This window comes from Coenobita brevimanus, chromosome 24, assembly GCF_032717465.1.
Source record: "Coenobita brevimanus isolate Jiangsu-jjx chromosome 24, ASM3271746v2, whole genome shotgun sequence".
NCBI classification, from domain to species: domain Eukaryota; kingdom Metazoa; phylum Arthropoda; class Malacostraca; order Decapoda; family Coenobitidae; genus Coenobita; species Coenobita brevimanus.
In genome coordinates this window covers 685,113-705,317 of record NC_136977.1, presented here as the reverse complement: position 1 = coordinate 705,317, position 20,205 = coordinate 685,113, and the positions used below count along the sequence as shown (strand labels likewise).

General features: G+C 40.6%; 1 protein-coding gene across 1 annotated transcript in view; it reads left to right on the top strand.

Moving 5' to 3' along the window:
- Window positions 1–1,140: 1,140 nt before the first annotated feature.
- The window catches only part of Ubr1 (Ubr1 ubiquitin ligase), a 60,978-nt gene continuing 41,913 nt past the window's right edge, over window positions 1,141–20,205 (top strand). The window contains exons 1-17 of the mRNA XM_080267494.1: window positions 1,141–1,244; window positions 4,379–4,519; window positions 4,781–4,891; window positions 5,795–5,943; window positions 6,390–6,537; window positions 7,524–7,724; window positions 10,266–10,448; window positions 11,208–11,327; window positions 11,762–11,893; window positions 12,566–12,761; window positions 13,819–13,994; window positions 14,223–14,377; window positions 14,882–15,158; window positions 15,918–16,136; window positions 18,005–18,232; window positions 19,269–19,403; window positions 19,528–19,676. Coding sequence (XP_080123620.1) covers window positions 1,224–1,244; window positions 4,379–4,519; window positions 4,781–4,891; window positions 5,795–5,943; window positions 6,390–6,537; window positions 7,524–7,724; window positions 10,266–10,448; window positions 11,208–11,327; window positions 11,762–11,893; window positions 12,566–12,761; window positions 13,819–13,994; window positions 14,223–14,377; window positions 14,882–15,158; window positions 15,918–16,136; window positions 18,005–18,232; window positions 19,269–19,403; window positions 19,528–19,676 — 2,741 coding nt within the window. The 5' untranslated portion in view covers window positions 1,141–1,223. The remainder of the gene's footprint in view (window positions 1,245–4,378; window positions 4,520–4,780; window positions 4,892–5,794; window positions 5,944–6,389; window positions 6,538–7,523; window positions 7,725–10,265; window positions 10,449–11,207; window positions 11,328–11,761; window positions 11,894–12,565; window positions 12,762–13,818; window positions 13,995–14,222; window positions 14,378–14,881; window positions 15,159–15,917; window positions 16,137–18,004; window positions 18,233–19,268; window positions 19,404–19,527; window positions 19,677–20,205) is intronic.

The window sequence follows — 20,205 nt, the reverse complement described above, 5'->3', positions numbered from 1 at the left end:
CCTCCCTTGACAGGAGGATGGCGGATGGTTGAACGAGGTCTGCAGTCCATTGGGTTCACGTTCAGATGACCCTGGGGTTGCAGCTACTAAAGTTTCTATCACTACCATGGGCCGAGGCCTTTGATAGTCCTCATGCATGGAGGCTGATCCCTGGTGGAAAATCGCTCAAGGAAGTGAAGAAAACACTATGTCTCTTTTCGAGATTCCCGTAATCATTAAGGAGGATGTAGAGGTGAGAGGAAGTACAGTACAGCCAGCGTACTCCTCTCTCACTAGATTTGGCGTCAGTCAATTTTCCGTTATCCTTAGTAGGCTACAAATTGAACAATTTACATCTTTGTTGTTGCCTGACAACTGAAGACTCCTGTGACTGAAAACAAAGTGGTGTGGGTGTTCGAGGTGTCCTTGAGTCAGGCAGCATTCCTCTGTCTGTGCCATGATTTATCCTACATAGTTTATTGCATGTCTTGTATCCCAGTTGTTGCTTGTTGTAATGAATGTTGATGCCCTAAACTAAGTCATTGTTTTAAAAATTTACCTTTGCTGCAATTTCAAGCATCACGAGAGGAGAATATGCAAAAATAATAAGTAAACGTGATAAATCTGAAAAACAAATTCTGTGAACCAGTTCCAGAAAATTGATTACTTCCATAATTTAGGACATTTCTGTAGAAATAGTTTAGACTGGATTCGTTGAGCTTTCGAAAAAAAGGTAAGGATTTTAATATTTGATGAGTGACTGTCCATTCCTCATATATATATAGAAGAGCTTAAAGCATTAGCAAAGAGATGGAAGAACGGTGATGCTCTTTTGTTTTGTCGTGCTTATGTTTACGTGATGCTTTTACCAGAGCCACGTAAAATCCTAACTATGAATTAGTAAAGATTTCTATGATTAAATATTCTCAGAGACTTTTAATTATATATATAAAAATTATTTAATTGATTGGATGTGTGTAATTTTAAGCTGTGTTGGTTTGTTAGGTGGATATATGAGGAGTAATGGAGATGTTAGTGTTAGTCATTGTGTTGTTGGGCGAAGAGGGTCTGGCAACATTGCAGCGCTAGTCAGGGCCCACAGGAGAAAGTGACTTGGCTGATTGTGAGACTGAAAGTGTAAGTTCCACTGCGTAATACTGCGTCTTGTGTATTGCGGTGCCGGAGATTTAGGGGAGGTATACGTTCTTATATGAATGAGTTACATGGTGGGAATAGTTTGGTGAATGGCGTCCTTGGGATTTGAAGTAAGTACTTACGTAAAATTGGCCTTTAATGAAAATACGTCGTCATTTCTTTTTGGATTTATTGTTGTGGGTTTCTCCTAAGTTTCACTATCGTTTGCTCCCTCACCAGACCCCACCCGTGTGTTGTTTTTTTAAGTACTAAGTGTATCTCCCGAGTGGTATGTTGATAATTATAACATTCCTTGATAATACTAACTAGGACGAGGTCACCCTATTTGTTTAGGCTGAAAAGGACAGTGTGTTTGTGTGTATGTATTATCCTGATAATTCCATAATGCTTCTTATTTGAAACTAGATTGCCTATAAACTGTGAAGATCATTTTATGATTAATTTTTAAAGCAAGTTAGCCTAGAACTAACCAAAAGTTCCAACATGGTGCATTTTATTTTTTTTCCACAATTCATAATATCGTTTGGGATACAGCTGATGGTTTCTAAATTAATATCTGTACAAGTATATATCCATGGTTTATTAGGCTTTGTGCCACTGTGTAGCAAAAGCTGAATCTTTGCACTGTTTTGTGATTTCAGTATCTGATATATTTTATATATATTTTTTGTTTACCAGTTCTCATTTAATTTTCATATCCAGTAGCTGCCTTGGGTGGTAAAGTACATGGAAAAGTTGTAGAATCTCTGCAGAGCAAGTGAAAAATGTGTTGTGGAAATTGAAGGAAGTAATTATCATAAATTTCAGGGTAATCTTTGATCTTTTTGTGAGACCTGAATTAATAGACATTTCTGAAGGTTTTTAGTGCGGTGAACGTTATTCAGACTTAGATTATATAAATTACAATATTGTATCCTGGTATAAGAATGATTGAGCTTTCCCCCCCCCCTAAAAGCACCAGTTCAGAAGAATTCATTAGTGCTCAATCTTGAAATAGTAACATGAATATCAGTTTATTATAGTACAAGTATTATATTGGAACTGTTGCCCTAGTATCCCAGTCATCATCCATCACAGTACTGTATCTTTAACAGTCATTAGCTTTCAAGTATAAAGTTTTGAGGTGTTGCCCATAGTAATCTTGCCATCCTTTAATAACGTATATCATAGTTGGGACACCAGAAAAATGCAAAATTTTCGGTACTGTATGGTTAGCCTCATTATACTGGACTAATGAAGCAGAAATGTGGAGTGCCTTATGTAGGATAAAGAAAAATGCTGTGGAAGATATTTCAAAAGTAGTGATAGTGAATGTGTGTGTGAAGGCTTAATATATGCTTTCACAGATACATATTCATATCGTTTTGTTTCATTTTTGAAAGCTCCAACATGCTTGCATGCATCAGCATTGGTCACCTAATGGCAACTGTTCATGCTGCTCAGTCTCTGGCAGCTTCGCTATTTAGTCTTTTATCCCTGAGGTCACACTCAGTGACCTCATCCCAGGTCTTTATCAGTTTGCCTAACATTAACGCATGTCACATTCTGCACCCAGTTATTATTTCCCATCCTCTCTACATGCCTAAACCATCTCATTTTACTTGTCCTCATCACAGTGCCAGTACACTTCAGTCCCATCCTACCTCTTAACTCATCCATTGCAAACCAGCCCGCCAGGCCTCGCACTAACGGACACACTGCACATTCACATAATCATTACCATTTCTGTACGTTTGAGCCTGTCATCGTCTTCCTTTACAGCCCAGGTCTCACTACCATACAGCATTACATTCCTAACACATTTTGCATACCATACAAAGATCCCATAGCACGGAGGGAGAGTCCTCTCAGTGTCAGAAGAGACAACAGCTCCCTGAACTTCTTCCAGCCACTTCTCATCCTAGCCACAGAGCTAGCTCCAGCCTCACCTCCAGCACATAACATGTCTCCCAAATAACAAAACTCTTCCACACACTCAAGAGGCTCACCAGCAAATTCAATCTGTTCACGCCTGACAGTCTTCACCTGCTCTCCCCGTCACATCACATACAGGAAATCAGCATTTTCTCAGTCTACCTCTTATACCTCTTCGGTACATATCTTATGCACCCACTCATCACAAACACTGCACAAGATGGAAATTCTTCCCATGCCCTTATAGCAAATCACACGTGGCCACTCACCCTCCTCTTTGACAGTACCGCCACCAGCCCTAGTTACTGGTACCGTCACTTTTGTTTTACTTGCATTTACTCTTAAGTCCTTGTGCCCCATACCATCTCTCCACGTCGTAAATCTTTCCTCTGTCTCCCGCTCATTCTCTGCAGTCAAAACCAAATCATCAGCATACATCTCCCATGGGAATCCATTTCTGAAGTCACGTGAGAGGGCTTCAAGTACCATAATGAGAGGGCTTCAAGTACTATAATAAGCAACAAGTTGCTCAAGACTGAGCCTTGATGCTCACCAACATTCACAGAAAACTCATCTCTCAAATCTTCATTCACCCTTACCTGGGTGTGAGCATCCACATACATTTCCATAACCAGCCACTCCTCGATCCCAGGCTTTCTCATTGTCCACTGCACCACCTCTCTAGGGACTTTGTCAAAGGCCCTCTCCAAATCAACAAAACAAAGTACCTGTACTCTGCAATTCCCTTTTCTTTCCTATATATTTTTCCTGAAGCTGTCGAACAATGAATATGGCATGAGTTGTCCCTTTGCCTGGCATTAACCCAAACTGCATCTTTTCAATATTCACACTTTCTCTAATCATAGCTTCTATAACTCTTTCCATTACCATCGTTATCTGGTCCTAAATCTTTATACCTTTATAATTTCCTCCTTCCAGGGCATCAGCCTTCCCCATGTACACATTTACAATTACTGTACACTCTTCAGCCAGTCACCTGGGACAAAACACTCTTACAAAAAGCACATCAGTGTTAAGAATTGTCTTTCATGGATCCTAAAATAACTTGAAAAATTAATGTGATAATTAAGACAGATCTGAACTTTGACGAGCAGTTTCTTAAAGCCTGAAATTCTTTTTATAGGTTTAAACATATGATAGACAGTTTGATTGTTTGAAAATATTACAGATAGTTTATTTGTTATTATAAAAGTTTGACTGACAGTTTATATATGTCAAAAGTGATGGACAGTTAGCCTAACTAGCTAAATAATCTGACTGACTTGTTGTGAATGAAATGTTTATGTAGTTATGACTTTGTGCTTTGTAGACATCTGATATTGACAAGATGGATCCGTCAGTGGTCGAGTTAGTGGAGCGATGGACAGCTCTGCACATGGAGGGTCGCTTCTCAGCCCTTAACATTAGAGAGTATTGGCGTGTCAAAGTTCCCGAAATATATTCACCACAGGTATGATACGATACAGTATACTATAGTACATTTAATTAAACCTGACAAAGCTTTCTAACCACTTGTAAATCATTTGTCAGAATTATTATTATTCAGAGAGAGAGAGAGAGTTATCACATAGCAGAAATTCATGGATACTGGACCTTGATATTTACTCTCCCTGTGTATGATAGTGAAGTTTACTAGTTGTCTAATAGATATCTGAGTTCATTATACAGTAATGTAATTTACAGATTTTCTTATTTTGTCATTTATTTCCAGCCAAACTGCAACTGTCTGAGAATAACATATGATGAAGAATTGGCACAGAAGATGCTGTTCGACCCTCTGGAACGCTTTATGTGTGGAGGTGATCCGGCTCAAGTCTACCAGGTTAGAAAGTCAGTTTGAGATGTAGTAGTAGTACAGTAGTTGCAATCCCAGGCTCATCTGAACGTGAACTTGACAAACTTAAGACTTAAATTAGCCACCTCCTGCAGTTCTCTTTAATCCTTACCTGGGATAGGGAGGGAGTTTGGGGACACTGGTATAGGCTAACTGGGCAGCATATTCAACCTCTTACGGTATATTAGTTGCAGTGAGAGAAGGTGTCTGTTTCCACTATCACTCAGGCTTTACTCCACCATAACAGTTCAGCACATTTACAAAAAAACCCCCCCCCCATCCGTTCTCTTAGTGTGACCATGTGATTTTATTCAGCAGTGATCATTAGTAGTGCAGTTTTTAATGTATAAACAATCTACCGTACTAATTAATATTGTACAATCTCCAGATGATTTTAGTCAGCTTAGGAGACCATCCATATTGCAGGGGATAAAGTAGCATTTGCCTGGATACACACTGCAATAGATATTAATTGAGGAGTTCTTGTACGGTACTCTTACGGATGAAAGCTCTCCTGCTATTCCAGTACCTCTACCTCATACTTTGGGCATGTTTGTCACTTTCCTCCCTGATGCTTCTCTCAGAAATATTAGCCAGAAGATGAAAGTTATAATGTATTCAGAAGAGTTGAAATATTGAGCAAACTTTTTCCACTGACTGTATCATCATCATTACTGGTATGATCATGATGAGCATCATTTTATCATATTAAACATATCTCATTTATTTTCATTGTTATTAGTACAGTATCATCTGTAGTAGTGTATAATTTTTTACATAATCTGTATCATTTTCGTTTTACCATTGTCAGTTTCTTTATCATCATTTGTATCCATCATCATGATCATCATCAGTATCTCCTTTATTAATTCCTCTGCATTTAACCAACAGACAGTGAAGCAGCTGGACAACCCTCCGTCTCTGTGTGGCCGAGTTTTCAAGAATGGTGATCCCACGTATGGTTGCCGTGACTGTGGCATGGATCCAACCTGTGTTTTGTGTGCCGACTGCTTCAAGAATTCCGCCCACAGTAAACATAGGTAAGAGAGGGAAACAACAAAAATGGTGACCCCACTTACGGTTGCCAAGACTATGCCATGCATCCTGCTTGTGCACTTTCTTTAAAGTATTTCAAGAAGACCTCTCAGTAAAAATACTAGTGGGTGTGTTTGCATGTGTGAAGCTTTTCGGTAATGTAACACCAGCAAAGGCAGTAGGCTGGTCCTCTACCCCTCACTGTACAGTCACAATCCCTAGTTTGGACCAAAATTGCCATTTTTCCATCGTGAATGCGAAGTTGTAACAGTAACATTAAAATGTTAAGCTAGTCATGAAAAAATGTAGTAGAAAACACGTACAATATAACCACAATAATTTTTTTTTTTTTTTTTTTTGCCATTTAGCTATGTGAAAGATGCAAAAGAACAAAAACCTGAGCCAGGTTAAGGTGGAAAGTGTAAAATTCTGTTACTGCCTTCTGTTTCAGATACAAGATCAGTACGTCATCAGGGGGTGGGTACTGTGACTGTGGTGACCGCGAGGCGTGGAAAGCGGACGTCTTCTGTGATATTCATGTTAAGGGAGAGCGAGCAGAACAGTCACAGAACCCATTGGAAAAGATACCAGCTGATTTGGTAAGTCGTGAGCCAGATTCACTTCGGTGCATTTGTTCAAGGCTGATAAAGTTCCCTAACCTTTTTCTGTGATAGCGGTCAAAAGCCAGTAAGCACAACAGTCACCGAATCCATCAGTAAAGATACCAGATGATTTGGTAACTAAGTCATGGGCTACATTGAGTAACAGACCTATATTAATTATTTCTAGTGGCCAACTCAGGTTTTGAGTTGTGGGATGAACAGGTGAAATGGGAATTTTCTACACTGTATTCCTTGTCCTTCCTACAAAAAAAAAGTCAGAGTTGTGAGAGTGAGTGCATCCTGTGCATGTTTTTTCAGTCATATTTCAGGTTTCTTACCCCAGTTTGATGGCTTTTACTCCTTATATGAGTGAAATTATGATTATGAGGGTTTATTTTTGGTGCCTGTGTTTGTTATTTTTGCACACATATATTAATGAGATGATTATATTTAACCTAGGAGGTATTTCAAGATAATAAGTATTTCAAGATAATAAAGTTAGATATGTAGGATGGCCCATGTATAACCTGACTCATTTCTTGTGTGTTGTGGGAACAGTTCAGTCATTGTTACCAGTGTCTGCCGTGCATCGTCTTCTTTCTGTAACCCATTCCATGTTTTATCATGTCTGCTTTTGTTGTTTACTGATTGCATAGTTGATTAGATATTTCATGAAGCAACCAAAATACTGTACCTGCAGACCTCATACCTGCCAACTGAACTCTGTTCGTGGCACGTGAGAATTATGATGTGTTATATTTGGGTCACCTTGGATGCTTCATGAAGTAACTGTGAGATATTTTTCCTAATCTGAAAAAAATAAATAATTGAATAAAACTTACACAGGTACAGTAGGAAATCTAAAGCAAAATGAGGTTATTAGGTTCAACCATTATAGTTTTTAATCCTAAGTGTTTTGAGTTTTTTGTAATAGCTGGTATATATATAGTTAATACTGTACAGTTTTATTGTTTTAATTTCAGGTTGAGAGGATTCATCTCATCTTTGACACAATCCTCTCATATGCTAAGGAACTTCTTACTTACGAAGAGGGGTTCGCCATTCCCAAAGACTTAGAAATCCGAGAATCTGATCGTGAGCCAACCAACCCCTCTAACCTGTATGATATGAAGGACTGCTATGTGACTATGCTGTACAATGATGAGACTCACACATATGACCAGGTGTGTAATGAAGTGAAATAATTCTGTCTGTATCTAGATGCCTAAGTCCCTTTGTAAAGGGGTGGACTTCATCTCACAACATCCATCCAGCCAGCTCGATCTCTTGTCAGTCCCCTGACCTCACCAACTTCCATACCTCTCTTCCTCACACACTCATCACCATATCCCTCCATGTTCTCCTTGGCCTACCTTGTCTCCTCCCTCCTTCAAATTCGCTCAGATATACCTTTTTCACCACTCTGTTGTTATCCATTCTCTCCACATGACCGTACCATCTCAGTACACTCTCTTCAATTCTGGTGTCCACAGACTTACTCACTCTGCATCTTTCACAAATCATATTACAATATATCATATCCTGTCCACTTTCTGTACTATACAGGGTACATTGCTTGGCAGACCTATCTCCACTGCTCTCCTGACTCTTCATTTTCATGCCACACCATAGTCTCACATCTGTATGTTAAGGCTGACACTAACATTCCTTCATGTAAGCCTCGTGCAGCTGCAACACTCAAGCCTTTGTTTCTTATCAAGGCCTTCATAGCACCAGCTACTTTACTTCCCTGTGTCACTCTACTTTCCTCTCTTTTCTATCACTGTACCCAGGTATTTGAACTCTGTCACCAATTCCAGTCTCTCCCTATTCAGTGTAACACACTGGGAGCCACCTTTTCTCGCGATTACCATCACTTTATTCAACGTTTGCTGTCAAGGCACGATGCTCATGGACATCATCTAAACTCTGTACTAGTCTACCAAGCACTTGTCTGGTACCGGTATTTGCAAGTAGCTTTGCATCATCAGCATGCAACAGATTTGAGATATTCCATCCATCACCATTCATTACCTGTGTCACACAACCTTGTCGCACGCCCACGTTGATCGTGAACCATTCACTTTAATACCCATTTACCCTCACACATGCCTCACTACCATCATAAAAACTCTTGACGGCAAATAGCAGCGTAGTGTCTACATCATACATGTGCAAAACCTTCCACTATGCTTTTTCCAGATCCATAAACACCTTATATATAGTCCATCTAACAGGCCCTCTCCACTTTGTCTTACTGCAAATATTTGATCCACACATCTTCTTCCTCTCATAAAGCCACCCTGTTTGTCACTCACTAGGACTTCTGATCTCACTTTCTTTGTAACAGTTCTTCCATATACTTTCCCTACAACTCTCAATAAACTTCTGCCACAATGATTCTTGCACACACTTCGCTCACCTTTATTTTTGTACAAAGGTACAGTCACAGCCTTTTTCCGTTCTGCTGGCACAGTTTCACTCATCCATGCCTTGTTACATATCTTGAACAAGCACTTCATTCCACTTTCTCCACCACACTTAATCATCTTTGCATACACCTCATCAGCTCCAGCTACTTTCCGATTTTTCAGCCTCTTCTCAGCATTCTTCATCTGTGTGAGTCTTATGTTTCCTGGCATTGCATTCCTTCTCAGCACATCCCCCAAACCAATCATGTTTACAGCCACTCTGTTTTCTCTATTCCTATTCATTAAGCTTTCAAAATATTCTTTCTATGTGGTCCTTACTTCATCCCCATGGGTTATTAATCTAGCACTCGCATCCTTCACACTTTCACATTTCTTTCTGCTGTCACTTTTACAATTCTGCACACCTTTCGAGAATAACTTTCTTTTTTCAGAGTAGTTTGCATTCATTTTTCTTCCTAGATCATCATTTACATCCTTCTTTGTCCTCTTCGCAAGTCTCTTTACGTGCTTCTTGCCCTTAATATATTCAGTTCATATTTCAGTTGAATCCCTGTTCTGTAACCACTGTAGCCACTTCTGTTTTTCCTCCACTGCTCTCTTAACTTCTTCATCCCACCATGCTTTACCTTTCTTCATTGTTGTTACCCTTGCCACACCACGTTAGCATTCCTAACTAAGCAGTCCAAAGTATTAAGGAAAAATAAAGTCCTTATACAGTACTTTGTTTTGTAAATTGGCAATACAGTTTTATATGTAGAATTGAAACGTTAGTAAGCAATTTTTTATAATATGCTGTGAATTATTAGTTTTTTTCTTGCACCAGACCCAACCCCCATTCTTAGGTGGCAGAAGAAGCCTAGTTTTTGATGATGATGATGATATTATGGGAAAAAAAAAAAAAAAAAAAGAGAGAGAGAGAGAGAGACATTATGAGGACTTAATGTTACACCATATTAAATAGCGTATAGATAAACCTTACTTAACATTTAGGAACAGGATGGGCAAAATACTGTTTCAATTGTAATAACTGTAAAGCATTTGAATTTGACTCTGGTTTTGGATTTTGTAAGCAGAAAATACACAGGTTTCTGACTTGACAGCAGCTTTATAATATTGAGTCATCAACAACTTCAAGGGAAGTAAGGTTAAATTCATTAATAGCTTAATAATAGAACAACTTATGGTGAGCAGTGCGTCTACTAGGTGGAATGATGAGGCTGTAATGAGAATGAGAGTGGAGATGATGATGATGATAATGATGTACCTATAGTCTAAAGTGTAAATTGTTTACAGGTAATAACAACATTGGAACGAGCCATAGAGTGTACTCAGAGGGATGCGGTGGCCTATGCAACGAGTATCGATAGAGAAGGACGCTGCATTGTGAGATGCTCAAACTTCCAGCAATGTTCGCTTACCAAAGGCCTCATGGAAAGGCAGACATCAAGAGGTGGTGGAAAACCCCTTAAAGTTCAGGTTGGTGGTGTGGTTTTGGCCTTCTTTTGTGTAGTATTGCTGTGGTTACGCAGTTAAAAAAAAAAAAAAAAGAGATATTTTTATTGTGTCCAGTTAAAGTATTCTTGTGTCATTGGTAGTAAATATTCGTAAATCTGTTTACATTATACGTATGGAAAGAAAGTGTGTGAGTTAATTCCCTGGCAGCCAAATAAAGTGAAAATAGCTCTGTAGGTCCTCATGATGAAACCATATGCTGGGGTTGGCCATGGTACAGCCAAGGTTTTCTGTTTCCTGGAGGATTAACAAAGTGTCAAAACCAGCTAAGAACTTCCCAAAGGTTGGTGGGTACTGTGAGAAGACTTGTCATAATGTCGGAGTCCAAGCTTGGACTTTGTTTATTCATGGCTAAATTTTCTGCCAAAGAATGAGGATTTTGTGACCATTAAGCCAAGCTTGTAGTCACATTTCCCTTTTATTGTAGTATCTCCTAGAGATGAAAGTAGGTAACACCTACTATGTAAAAGTATTCTCCAGAGCCAGTCTATAGTAATTTGAGTGTCATTATTCTTCACGGTGATGGTTCTGATTATTGATTTTTGGTTCATCTCTGTGATCAGTACGGTAATGGATATTTTTTTTATAAACAAACATTGAGTGTTGAGATACAGTAGTGCACCTTAGAACAGCTAAAAAAATTTCAGTATTGGTTGGCACTGTAGAACTGAACATATTTAAAGATATATATAAACACAACCAACTGTTCTTTTTTTATTTCAGGTGATGCACACATCCCTTTTAGCACATCAAGTGTTTGCCTCCAGACTCCTCACGTGGCTGCACAACATCCTAGAATCAGCACAGACATTTAGGCTAATTTTCAGTGATATTATAAACAAGGTAAGTAACATTACTAATACAGTTTAAGCCTTCAGTCATGTGATGTATTTTATATTCTTATATTTTCTGTTATATTCTTGCCATTTTTGCACCTATTAATTCAGTAGTTACAGGGTTAATGGTGTATATATGGTATCTAAGCCTCTGTTTAAAGAGAAAGCTCTTCAGCAGAATAAAATTGCCTTATGATAGCAATAATGTAGTATAAATGTCATCATCATAGTGAAAGGCTTAATGAAAATTAGATGAAAAATCATGATTGTGAATGTGGAGGGATGGGTATATGAGAAGTGTTAAAACTCAGGTTGTGAAGAAAGGACGAGGATGATGGTGAATGGTAGAGGGTGGAGTATGTCAAGTGTGATATGTGCAAATGATTCCCCCCCCCAATGGTGAAGAGGAACCATGTTGGAATATGGAACGTATTTTTACAGGATGGAGGCACCATAGTGACCAGCATCATCTGGACTGACACCAAGATGTGGAAGACTGCCAGAGTACAGTGGCATCGTCTCTTTATCTCAGGGATGCTCATGGATCAGGAGAGTAAAAAAATGTTTGCCAGGGTGAGTGCTGTTGTGACCCCAGCTTCATCTGGATGTTAATTATTTGGACTGCAGGTTGTAGTTGTTCTTTTCCAGCAGTCCACCATCGTCCGTCTGGGAGACAGGGAGGGAGTGGTGGCCATGGTACATGGTTATTAGTGCCACCACTTGAGGGTGTCCCACTCATGCTTGTTGATATCTTGAAGATTTGAACTGTATAGAGTATTATTTTTTTATCAACTTCTTTATTAGTGACATAGCCATACAGATATTCCATACTTTACCTCTAGGCTGCAGCATGTCTGCCACATAGGCTAGTCCTTGTATTAAAGAGGGTAAATAAAAACTATTTGCATAGTATTTCATATTATATATCCTAGTGCCACTGCAGTAGCTAAGTGGTTAATGTTGCTAGTTACAAAACTGTCAAGCCCATTAGTGCCAGGGTTCAAATCCCAGTGTGGACAGCAGTGTTACAGGACTTGAGTGTCCATCCACAACCAAGGGTAACACCTTGGGGAGGTTTGGTAACTGTTGTAACCAGGACAATGGAGTGGCTGTGTATACCATGATGTGGGCAAATAACCACCACAGACTCAAAGGCATAAGGTTAAGACATGATCATTGTAGCAAAGTGCCTCATGGTGTCTGCCCCCACGTTTACCATTTACCTTAATGGCATGTGTTTTTCAGACATTTACGAAGCACTATAGCAAGATGATGAAAGATTTTATCCTGGATGACCATGACCACGCTGTGTCGGTGGCCAGTCTGGGAGTGCAGCTTTTCACCATGCCCACCATTGCACACATGCTGGTGGCCGAGGAGGATGTGCTGGCCAGGCTACTCAACACCTTCTTGTCAGAATGTGAGAAGAAGCTCAAGGACGGTGAGTTCATATATGCGTAGAGACTATTAATGATGTTAGTGTGACTTCGGTAGGCTTTGTCAGTTGATGGCAGTGCCCCATGTGTTGCTATCTAGAGCCATTTCCCTACTCACTCCCAAAGTCCAGAGGTTTCAACACAAGTCTTTAGGCTCTCATTCTTCCACTTTCAAATCTGGCAATCCTCAGCTAGTCTTCCATCTTTCCTCCTCACAGCTGGAATCCAGTAATAAAGCCTATGGTTTCTTTGTGGATAGTAAAAGAAAGTAGTAAAAGAAAGACCACACATTCATTAGTCATAATCATCTAAAAGGCATTTTATATTTTTCCCTCTTGGATGCAGAGTAGCAGTATATTTTTATTGAGAAATTGAAATTGGATGCTGAAAATAGCTGGTTAAAAGTAAGACCTGCCAGAGCAATCACAGCTTTAACAGTCTTGAACTAAGTCCACCTCTTGAAACAGAAACTAAAATAATTTGTTAATATCAAGGAATAATTTCTTGGAAAATCTGTAAACACACAGATTTCAATGGCGGTCTTTGTCCATTGTTTACAGTTGCAGGATTATTGCATTCATAATATGGCTTGTTGTGACCACAAGCTTCTCTGACTCTGAGCCCAGTAGACTGCAGGCTGAAGTTGCATTGATATGGTTCACAATCATCCTTTTTGAGGATAGGGAGTTAAGGGACCTTTGTTTAACTGGGCAGTGGGACTGGCTGGAAGTTGCGTTGATGTGATTCACAATCCTGCTTTTTGAGGATAGGGAGAGAGTTAAGGGACCTTTGTTTAACTGGGCAGTGGGACTAGCTGGTTGCCATATATCAGTATGATGGCATCCCTTTCCACACAATGGCTTACCCTCTGGCTTTTTGAAACTCATCATCATTATCATCATATGGACCTTGTTTCTAATTCTAAGGCAGGGGTGAGGAGTAACAACGTTGTGAAACTCAAGAACCTTTTAAATAACTGAGCTACTGTGTATCAGTTTAAAGATTTTTGTATTGAACAAACATCTGCACCAGAAGAAATGTGAATAATTGTCCTCTTTGCAGATAAACTGGCATTGGAGCATCGCAGCTCCAACACCTCATCTTTCCGCCGCATCCAGTATATTCTGTATGATTTGAAATACCTGCTGGGGGTGAAGCCAGAGGTGTGGACAGATGACCTTAGACGTGGCTTTCTCTATGGATACAACCTCATACTGCGACTTCTTTCCATGATGCAGGTGAGGAATAGAACGTTTTTTTGTGCTTTGTGCTTGCATGTATATGTTTTTTTTATCATAATTTGATTACTGGTGCCAACATTGTTTATGTAAGCTGTAACTGGTTTACATTGTGGATGAAAGTTTGGGTAAATGAGATTTATGTATGGTAGGTTGTGTATGAAATCTCCAATCCACTGCAGATATAGCCGGCTGTATTAAGGTAAACCACTGTTCATTACCTTGTAGGGGATGGACCCAATGGTGCGACAAGTGGGCACTCACATGGAGTATGAGCCAGAGTGGGAGTCTGCCTTCAACTTGCACATAAAGCTGGCAGCAGTCATCCCTCTGGTGATCGAGTGGGCAGCTTCAGATAGGATCGTTTTAATCAAAGCTTTCCGGTAAGGATGTTCATGGTGCTGACAGCAGTTTATTTTATTTTTTTTTATTTTTATATTTTATTTTTTAATCATAGTAGCAACGGGGGAGGTGGTGGCTGGGGGGAGGCAGTAGCTCAATCGGTAGAGAGATGGCCTGCGGTCCTACTGGACCCAGGTTCAGATCCCGGCTGGGGTAGGGAACAGTTTAAGGATTTGAACTTCATGTAAAGTAGACTTTACTGATCTACCAGAAGACTTGTCGACATGTAAAAATACCCCTGCTAATACCAATGCACCAGTCCTGTATGAGACAGCCCTAGCATGTATTCAATATGGACGGTGGGTGTTAGCACCGAAGTGGTGACATGTGGAGGTGTATATGTAGGAGGACTACTGGGCCTTGAGAGCAAGCTGTGAAGCCTATGCCCAGAGTTGAGGGGGGGGGGGGAATTGTATTGGCATTATGTTGGTAGTTTTCCCTCTAACATTGAGAAAGTTAAACTGTAAATAATTGTGTTTCCCTAGCATGTTGATGAAGTCATTGGGAGCACTTGGTACGGAGGCAACCCGGCGACGTTATGTGCGTGAGTTGCTGGACTACTCAGTGTCGTGCATAGAGTATGATGTGTCCTCGGCCCCGGTATCCATCCATCTGCCCCTCTCCCGCTTGGTGGCTGGCCTGGTGCTCCACCTGGACAAGTACGGCCTCAACTACAATTCCCCGGGCTTCCAGGTTAAGGGAAAGCCATCACCAGAGGAGCTGATGGAGCCTGTGTTAAGGACACAGGTCATGATTGCTCAGGTGTGGCCAACATTATAAACGTTTAGAGGGTTAAAATGATACAGGTAGTCCTTGTAAGTCATGTAGTCAGGGGTGGCTGGTGAAGGGTAAACCATTGTTGGTGGAATTGATGGAGCTGATGTTAAGGATTCAGTTCATGCATACTTATGTATAACTTACAGAGCAAGCTCTTTGAGAGTTAGGAAGAATAACACAAGGATGGTATGGTACTCTTCATTATAAGTTATGTAGTTAGGGATTCCAGTTGAAGGGGAAACTGTTGTCAGCAGAATGGATGGAGCCTGAGTTAAGAATGCCTATCATAGTTACTCAAGCACAGTCTCCAGTGGAAACTCTCTGAGGGTTAGGAAGGATAGTGCAGGCATTTTTCGTTACATGTCAAGTAGTTGGTGTTGTTGGTGAAGGGCAAGCTGTTGCCAAAGGAATTGATGTAGCCTGTGTTAAGGACAAAGGTTATGATTATGTGAGTACAGCCAGCAGTTTGAATTCTTTCAGGGTTAGGAAGAATACAATTATGTAGATTTTTTACATGCTGGAAGGATGGGTGGGAGGGGTTGCTTGCTGTTAAGATCTGAGTAGGGGGCGGGATATTGGTTGCCCAGCACTTGGCCATGGATGGATGGATGTTTCATCAGTTGGTATCAGGAGGGTTAATAAAACGCCTTTAAGTGAAACAGCGTTATCAATTTCAATTAAACGAGTCCTTAGTGAAAGACCATTTATTTTCATTGCTAATAGGTCTTGGCACATTGGTTACAGGTGCATGCAGGAATGTGGCGCCGCAATGGCTTCTCCCTCATCAACCAGATCTACTTCTACCACAATGTACGGTGCCGACAGGAGATGCTGGACAGGGACATCATGTTGCTTCAGATTGCTGCCACACTCATAGACTCCAATGAATTCCTCATCCACCTCATGAACAGATTCAACCTCATGAACTGGGCCAGGGAGGACTATGAAATTAACTACCTCAGGGTTAGTCTTTTCTTCTTCCCTTCTGGCAGGGGATTGAGTAAAACTGAGTGTCAGGACCCTTTCATAGGACATGTTGTCATTAGATTTCCAACTTTTGTACTTTCTTTTCTTGTTTTCAGGACTGTAACTTAGCCTATCCTTAAGTGAAAAAAATGGTCGGGATGATGATGATGATGATGATTGTATATTAGGACCATACTTGTGTAATCGATATTAAATCATTGTCCAGAGTGATGATTGTGTGAATGTGTGGCCCATTTCAGTATTCACTGTATTGATAGATCTTGGACTGTTATGCTTTCGTTTTCCTTCTTTCTGGTTACTGTCACCATCATCCGTACTAAGCTTATGATGATGGTGAAAGTAGGTTGTGATAATTATAATATTCATATAGAGTGGTACACAGCATACGGATCATTTTTGTCATCATAACCATATTCTTCTAATACATGGGGTGGGGGAGATCAAGAAAAAGGCTTCATAAATATGATTAATCAGCTCTTGTTGCTGTGTAGAGTATCATTCAGGATAACATACAAAAGACAGTGATGCTGGTGGAGTTCTGATGAGTAGGGTTAGGAAAACTAGCCTATGGTAATGATAAAGTATACTCTCCTCAGTGAAATTATGTTAGTTTTGAGACATTTATACCAGACTCGTGTTTCTGCATGCGACGCCATTCTGTCTTTTAGGTAAGAATTAGAATTGCCATGGAGAATTAGGATTGCCATGGAGGTGGTGTTGATTGTTATTATTATTATTGGATATGTGGAAGGTATTAAGAATATATGGGGTGGAGGGGAAATTGTTGAGTGCTGTGAAGAGTATGTACGAGGGAGCTAGGGTTACGGTGCGAGTGGATGGTGAGCTGAGTGAGTTCTTTGATCTCAATGTGGGACTGAAACAGGGGTGTGTGATGTCTCCATGGCTGTTTAATATATATATGGATGGGGTTGTAAAGGAGGTGCAAGGTAGGGCAGTGGATGTGGGGGTGGCCCTAATGAATGAGGGTGAGATTTGGAAGCTTCCGGTGTTGCTGTTTGCTGATGATACAGTATTGTTGAGTGAAGATGAATGGGAGTTGCAAGGTTTGGTGAATGAATTTGGGACAGTGTGTAGGAGGAGGAAGCTGAAAGTTAATGTAAACAAAAGTAAAGTTATGGTGTTTGAGAGGAATGAAGTCACAGTGTGTGCAGTGAGGTTGGATGGTGAGGATATGGAGAATGTGAGTGCATTCAAGTACTTGGGTAGTGTGATGAGTAAGGATGGAACTTTGGGGCATGAAGTACGTGAAAGGGTACAGCAGGGAAGAAAGGTTGTTGGTACACTGAAAGCAGTGATGAGAAATAGGGAGGTGAGTATGGAAGTTAAGAAGGCACTGCATGATGGTATTGTGATCCCTACCCTGACGTATGGAAGCGAGGCGTGGACCTTGCAAGAGGGGAACAAGTCAAGAGTGAGAGCAGTGGAAATGAGTTACTTGAGAGGAGCATGTGGAGTGACGTGGAGGGACAGGTTGACGAATGAAGAAGTGAAGGAACGTTGTGGGGTAGATGTGGATGTGGTTGAAAAGATTAGGAGAAATACACTGAGGTGGTTTGGACATGTGGAGAGAATGGAGAATGAAAGACTGACTAAGAGGGTGTATGTAGGTGAGGTGGAGGGAGGGAGAGGGAGGGGTAGACCGAGGATGAGGTGGAGGGATGGAGTTGAGAGGTATATGAGGGAGGGGGGGGTGAGTTGGGGGGAGGGGAGTCAAATGGTGGGTGACAGAGTGACTTGGAGGCGTTTTGTCTGCGTCCACCCTTTGCAGGATTAGGGCGTCGGGCTATAGATAGATAGATAGATAATTTTTTTTTTTTTTAAAGGGTAATGATGAGGACAATATGAGGCAAACAGTGGTGCTGGTGGAGGAGTACCTGCAGCTGGTGATGACACTGGTGTGTGAGCGCTACACTCCTGGCATCGGTCAGGTCGGGGAGGAGGACCGCATCAAGAAAGAAATCATTCAGCTCCTCTGCATCGAACCCATGCCACACTCTGTGCTCAACAAGGCGCTTCCGGAAGGCACTAACCATGAGACTGGCATGGAGAAGGTGAGAGGAACAGTTGGAGGTCTTCAGCCTTTTCAGTCCAATAATGTATTTTGTATTTTATTTTTGCTACAACTATTTGGCTTCAGAGTGACTTTTTGAACTGAAGGGGATAGGTACAGCATCCATTTACTTCATTGTGGGTAAAAGCGTTCCCTAAGTTGAAGAAAATCATCTGGAAGTTGCAGTTGCAAGAATAAAACTAAAGATACTTCACTGGACTGAAAGGGTTGAGACATTTAGAACACTGAAGTGTAGCTGTGTCTTACAAGATTTATTGTCATTTTGATTGTAACAGGTTCCCTCACTAAATGTATTTTGTCCACTCTGGCTTGGCCTAGTATTGCCATCTCTCCATCTTGAATGTGAATGTAACAAGTGATTAATGCTAGAAAAGGTGGCGAAGAGTCACAAAGAATTGTTAGAAATGTGTAAAGCAGTGGTATTGTCTGATTCTCCCATTGAGTTATGGAAATAGCTGCAGAAAAACAAAAATTTCCACCAAGCTAAACTGGATGAACTTAATTTGCTGTAACTGTATTGGGTTTCTGAATCAGAACCAAACACTAGTGTAAAAATGATAGGATTGGAGTGCATAACTGTTGTAACATTTAGTACGTTAATGTCAAATTGGGGGAGATTAGACTGAAAAGTGCCCCTTGAAGTGTTCTGACCACCTTTTGGCCAAGTGTAGTCTTGGTAAGACCCTACCCTTTGTGGCACAGTAGCAGTGGAAGGGGATCTTAGGTGGGTTGTTCATTTCTGGATCCTCCTGACTGTCCTACTGTAGGAAAAGAAGAGGGGGATTTTCCTCAGAGGGATAACTTGCCATTGCGTAGTGATAAAGTATTTATAAAAATTTTGCTTTCAAGGAAAGTCACATGTGTAAGAAAACCAGTATCTGGTCATTTTGAGAGTCCTGTGCACATGATTGGAATATTGGTGTTGACCAGGCAGAATTTCTTCCATTAGTATACTCAATTATTTTTATTACCTATTCTGTTAATATTGTCCTAACTCATGTTTTATGTGTTTGCAGGTCATTGACGAGGTTGCAGACTTCAAGAAATCATCTGGTACCACCAAAGGTTACTTTGAACTGAAAAAACTGTACTATGCTGATTACAACCTCTTCTTCTACCACTATACGCGAGAAGAACAGAGTAAATCTGAGGTAGGGACCTATTTTTGGGGGAGAGGGAGAGAGAGAGAGTACTGCTAAATGTATTCATGAATTGGTTTATACATTACTTGGACCCGCAGCTTAAGATTACAAATTTGTATTTTATCACACTCAGGTTGGTCAGCGTGCGAGGAAGAAGGCAGCTGGTGAGGAGGAGTGCTGTCCACCCCCTGTCCCTCCACCCTTCACAGTGCCTTTTACTATGATTGTCAACATACTCCAGTGTGACGTTTTCCTTCACATTGTCAAGATTGTTCTCAAGAGGTTAATATTTGCCTTGTAAATGTTTTTTTTATCTATCCATCTCTGTCTGTCTGTCTGTCAGTCTATATCTATCTGTCTGGCCTTTATCTGTCTATATCTCTGTCTATCTATCTGTCCATGTATATTCATCTCTCTGTCTGTCTGCTTGTGTCTGTCTCTCTGTCTGTATGTCTATATCTATGTCTGTCATACTCCAGTGCTATATTTCCTCCATGCTGCCAAGCCTGTTCTCAAAAGACCTGTATCTCCCTGTAATGTTATACTGCAGCATTCAGGAAAGCCTTACAGTACACAGAGAATTTCTTGTGGAGGAATTTTGGAAATCTTTAATTTAGGATTATACTAACGGGTAACCGGTGTTGCGGGGCCAAAACGATGCACACTGTCATCCTGGTTGTTCTGAGTCAATCTTTCTTTCTACTCCAGAACAACCATGTACCTCCTATGCTTTTGAAGAGGGATTATAAGAGGTCCAGGAACTTTCTGTTTCAGCTTTTGCAGAGTAACGCTTGGTATTTGTGTGCACTTG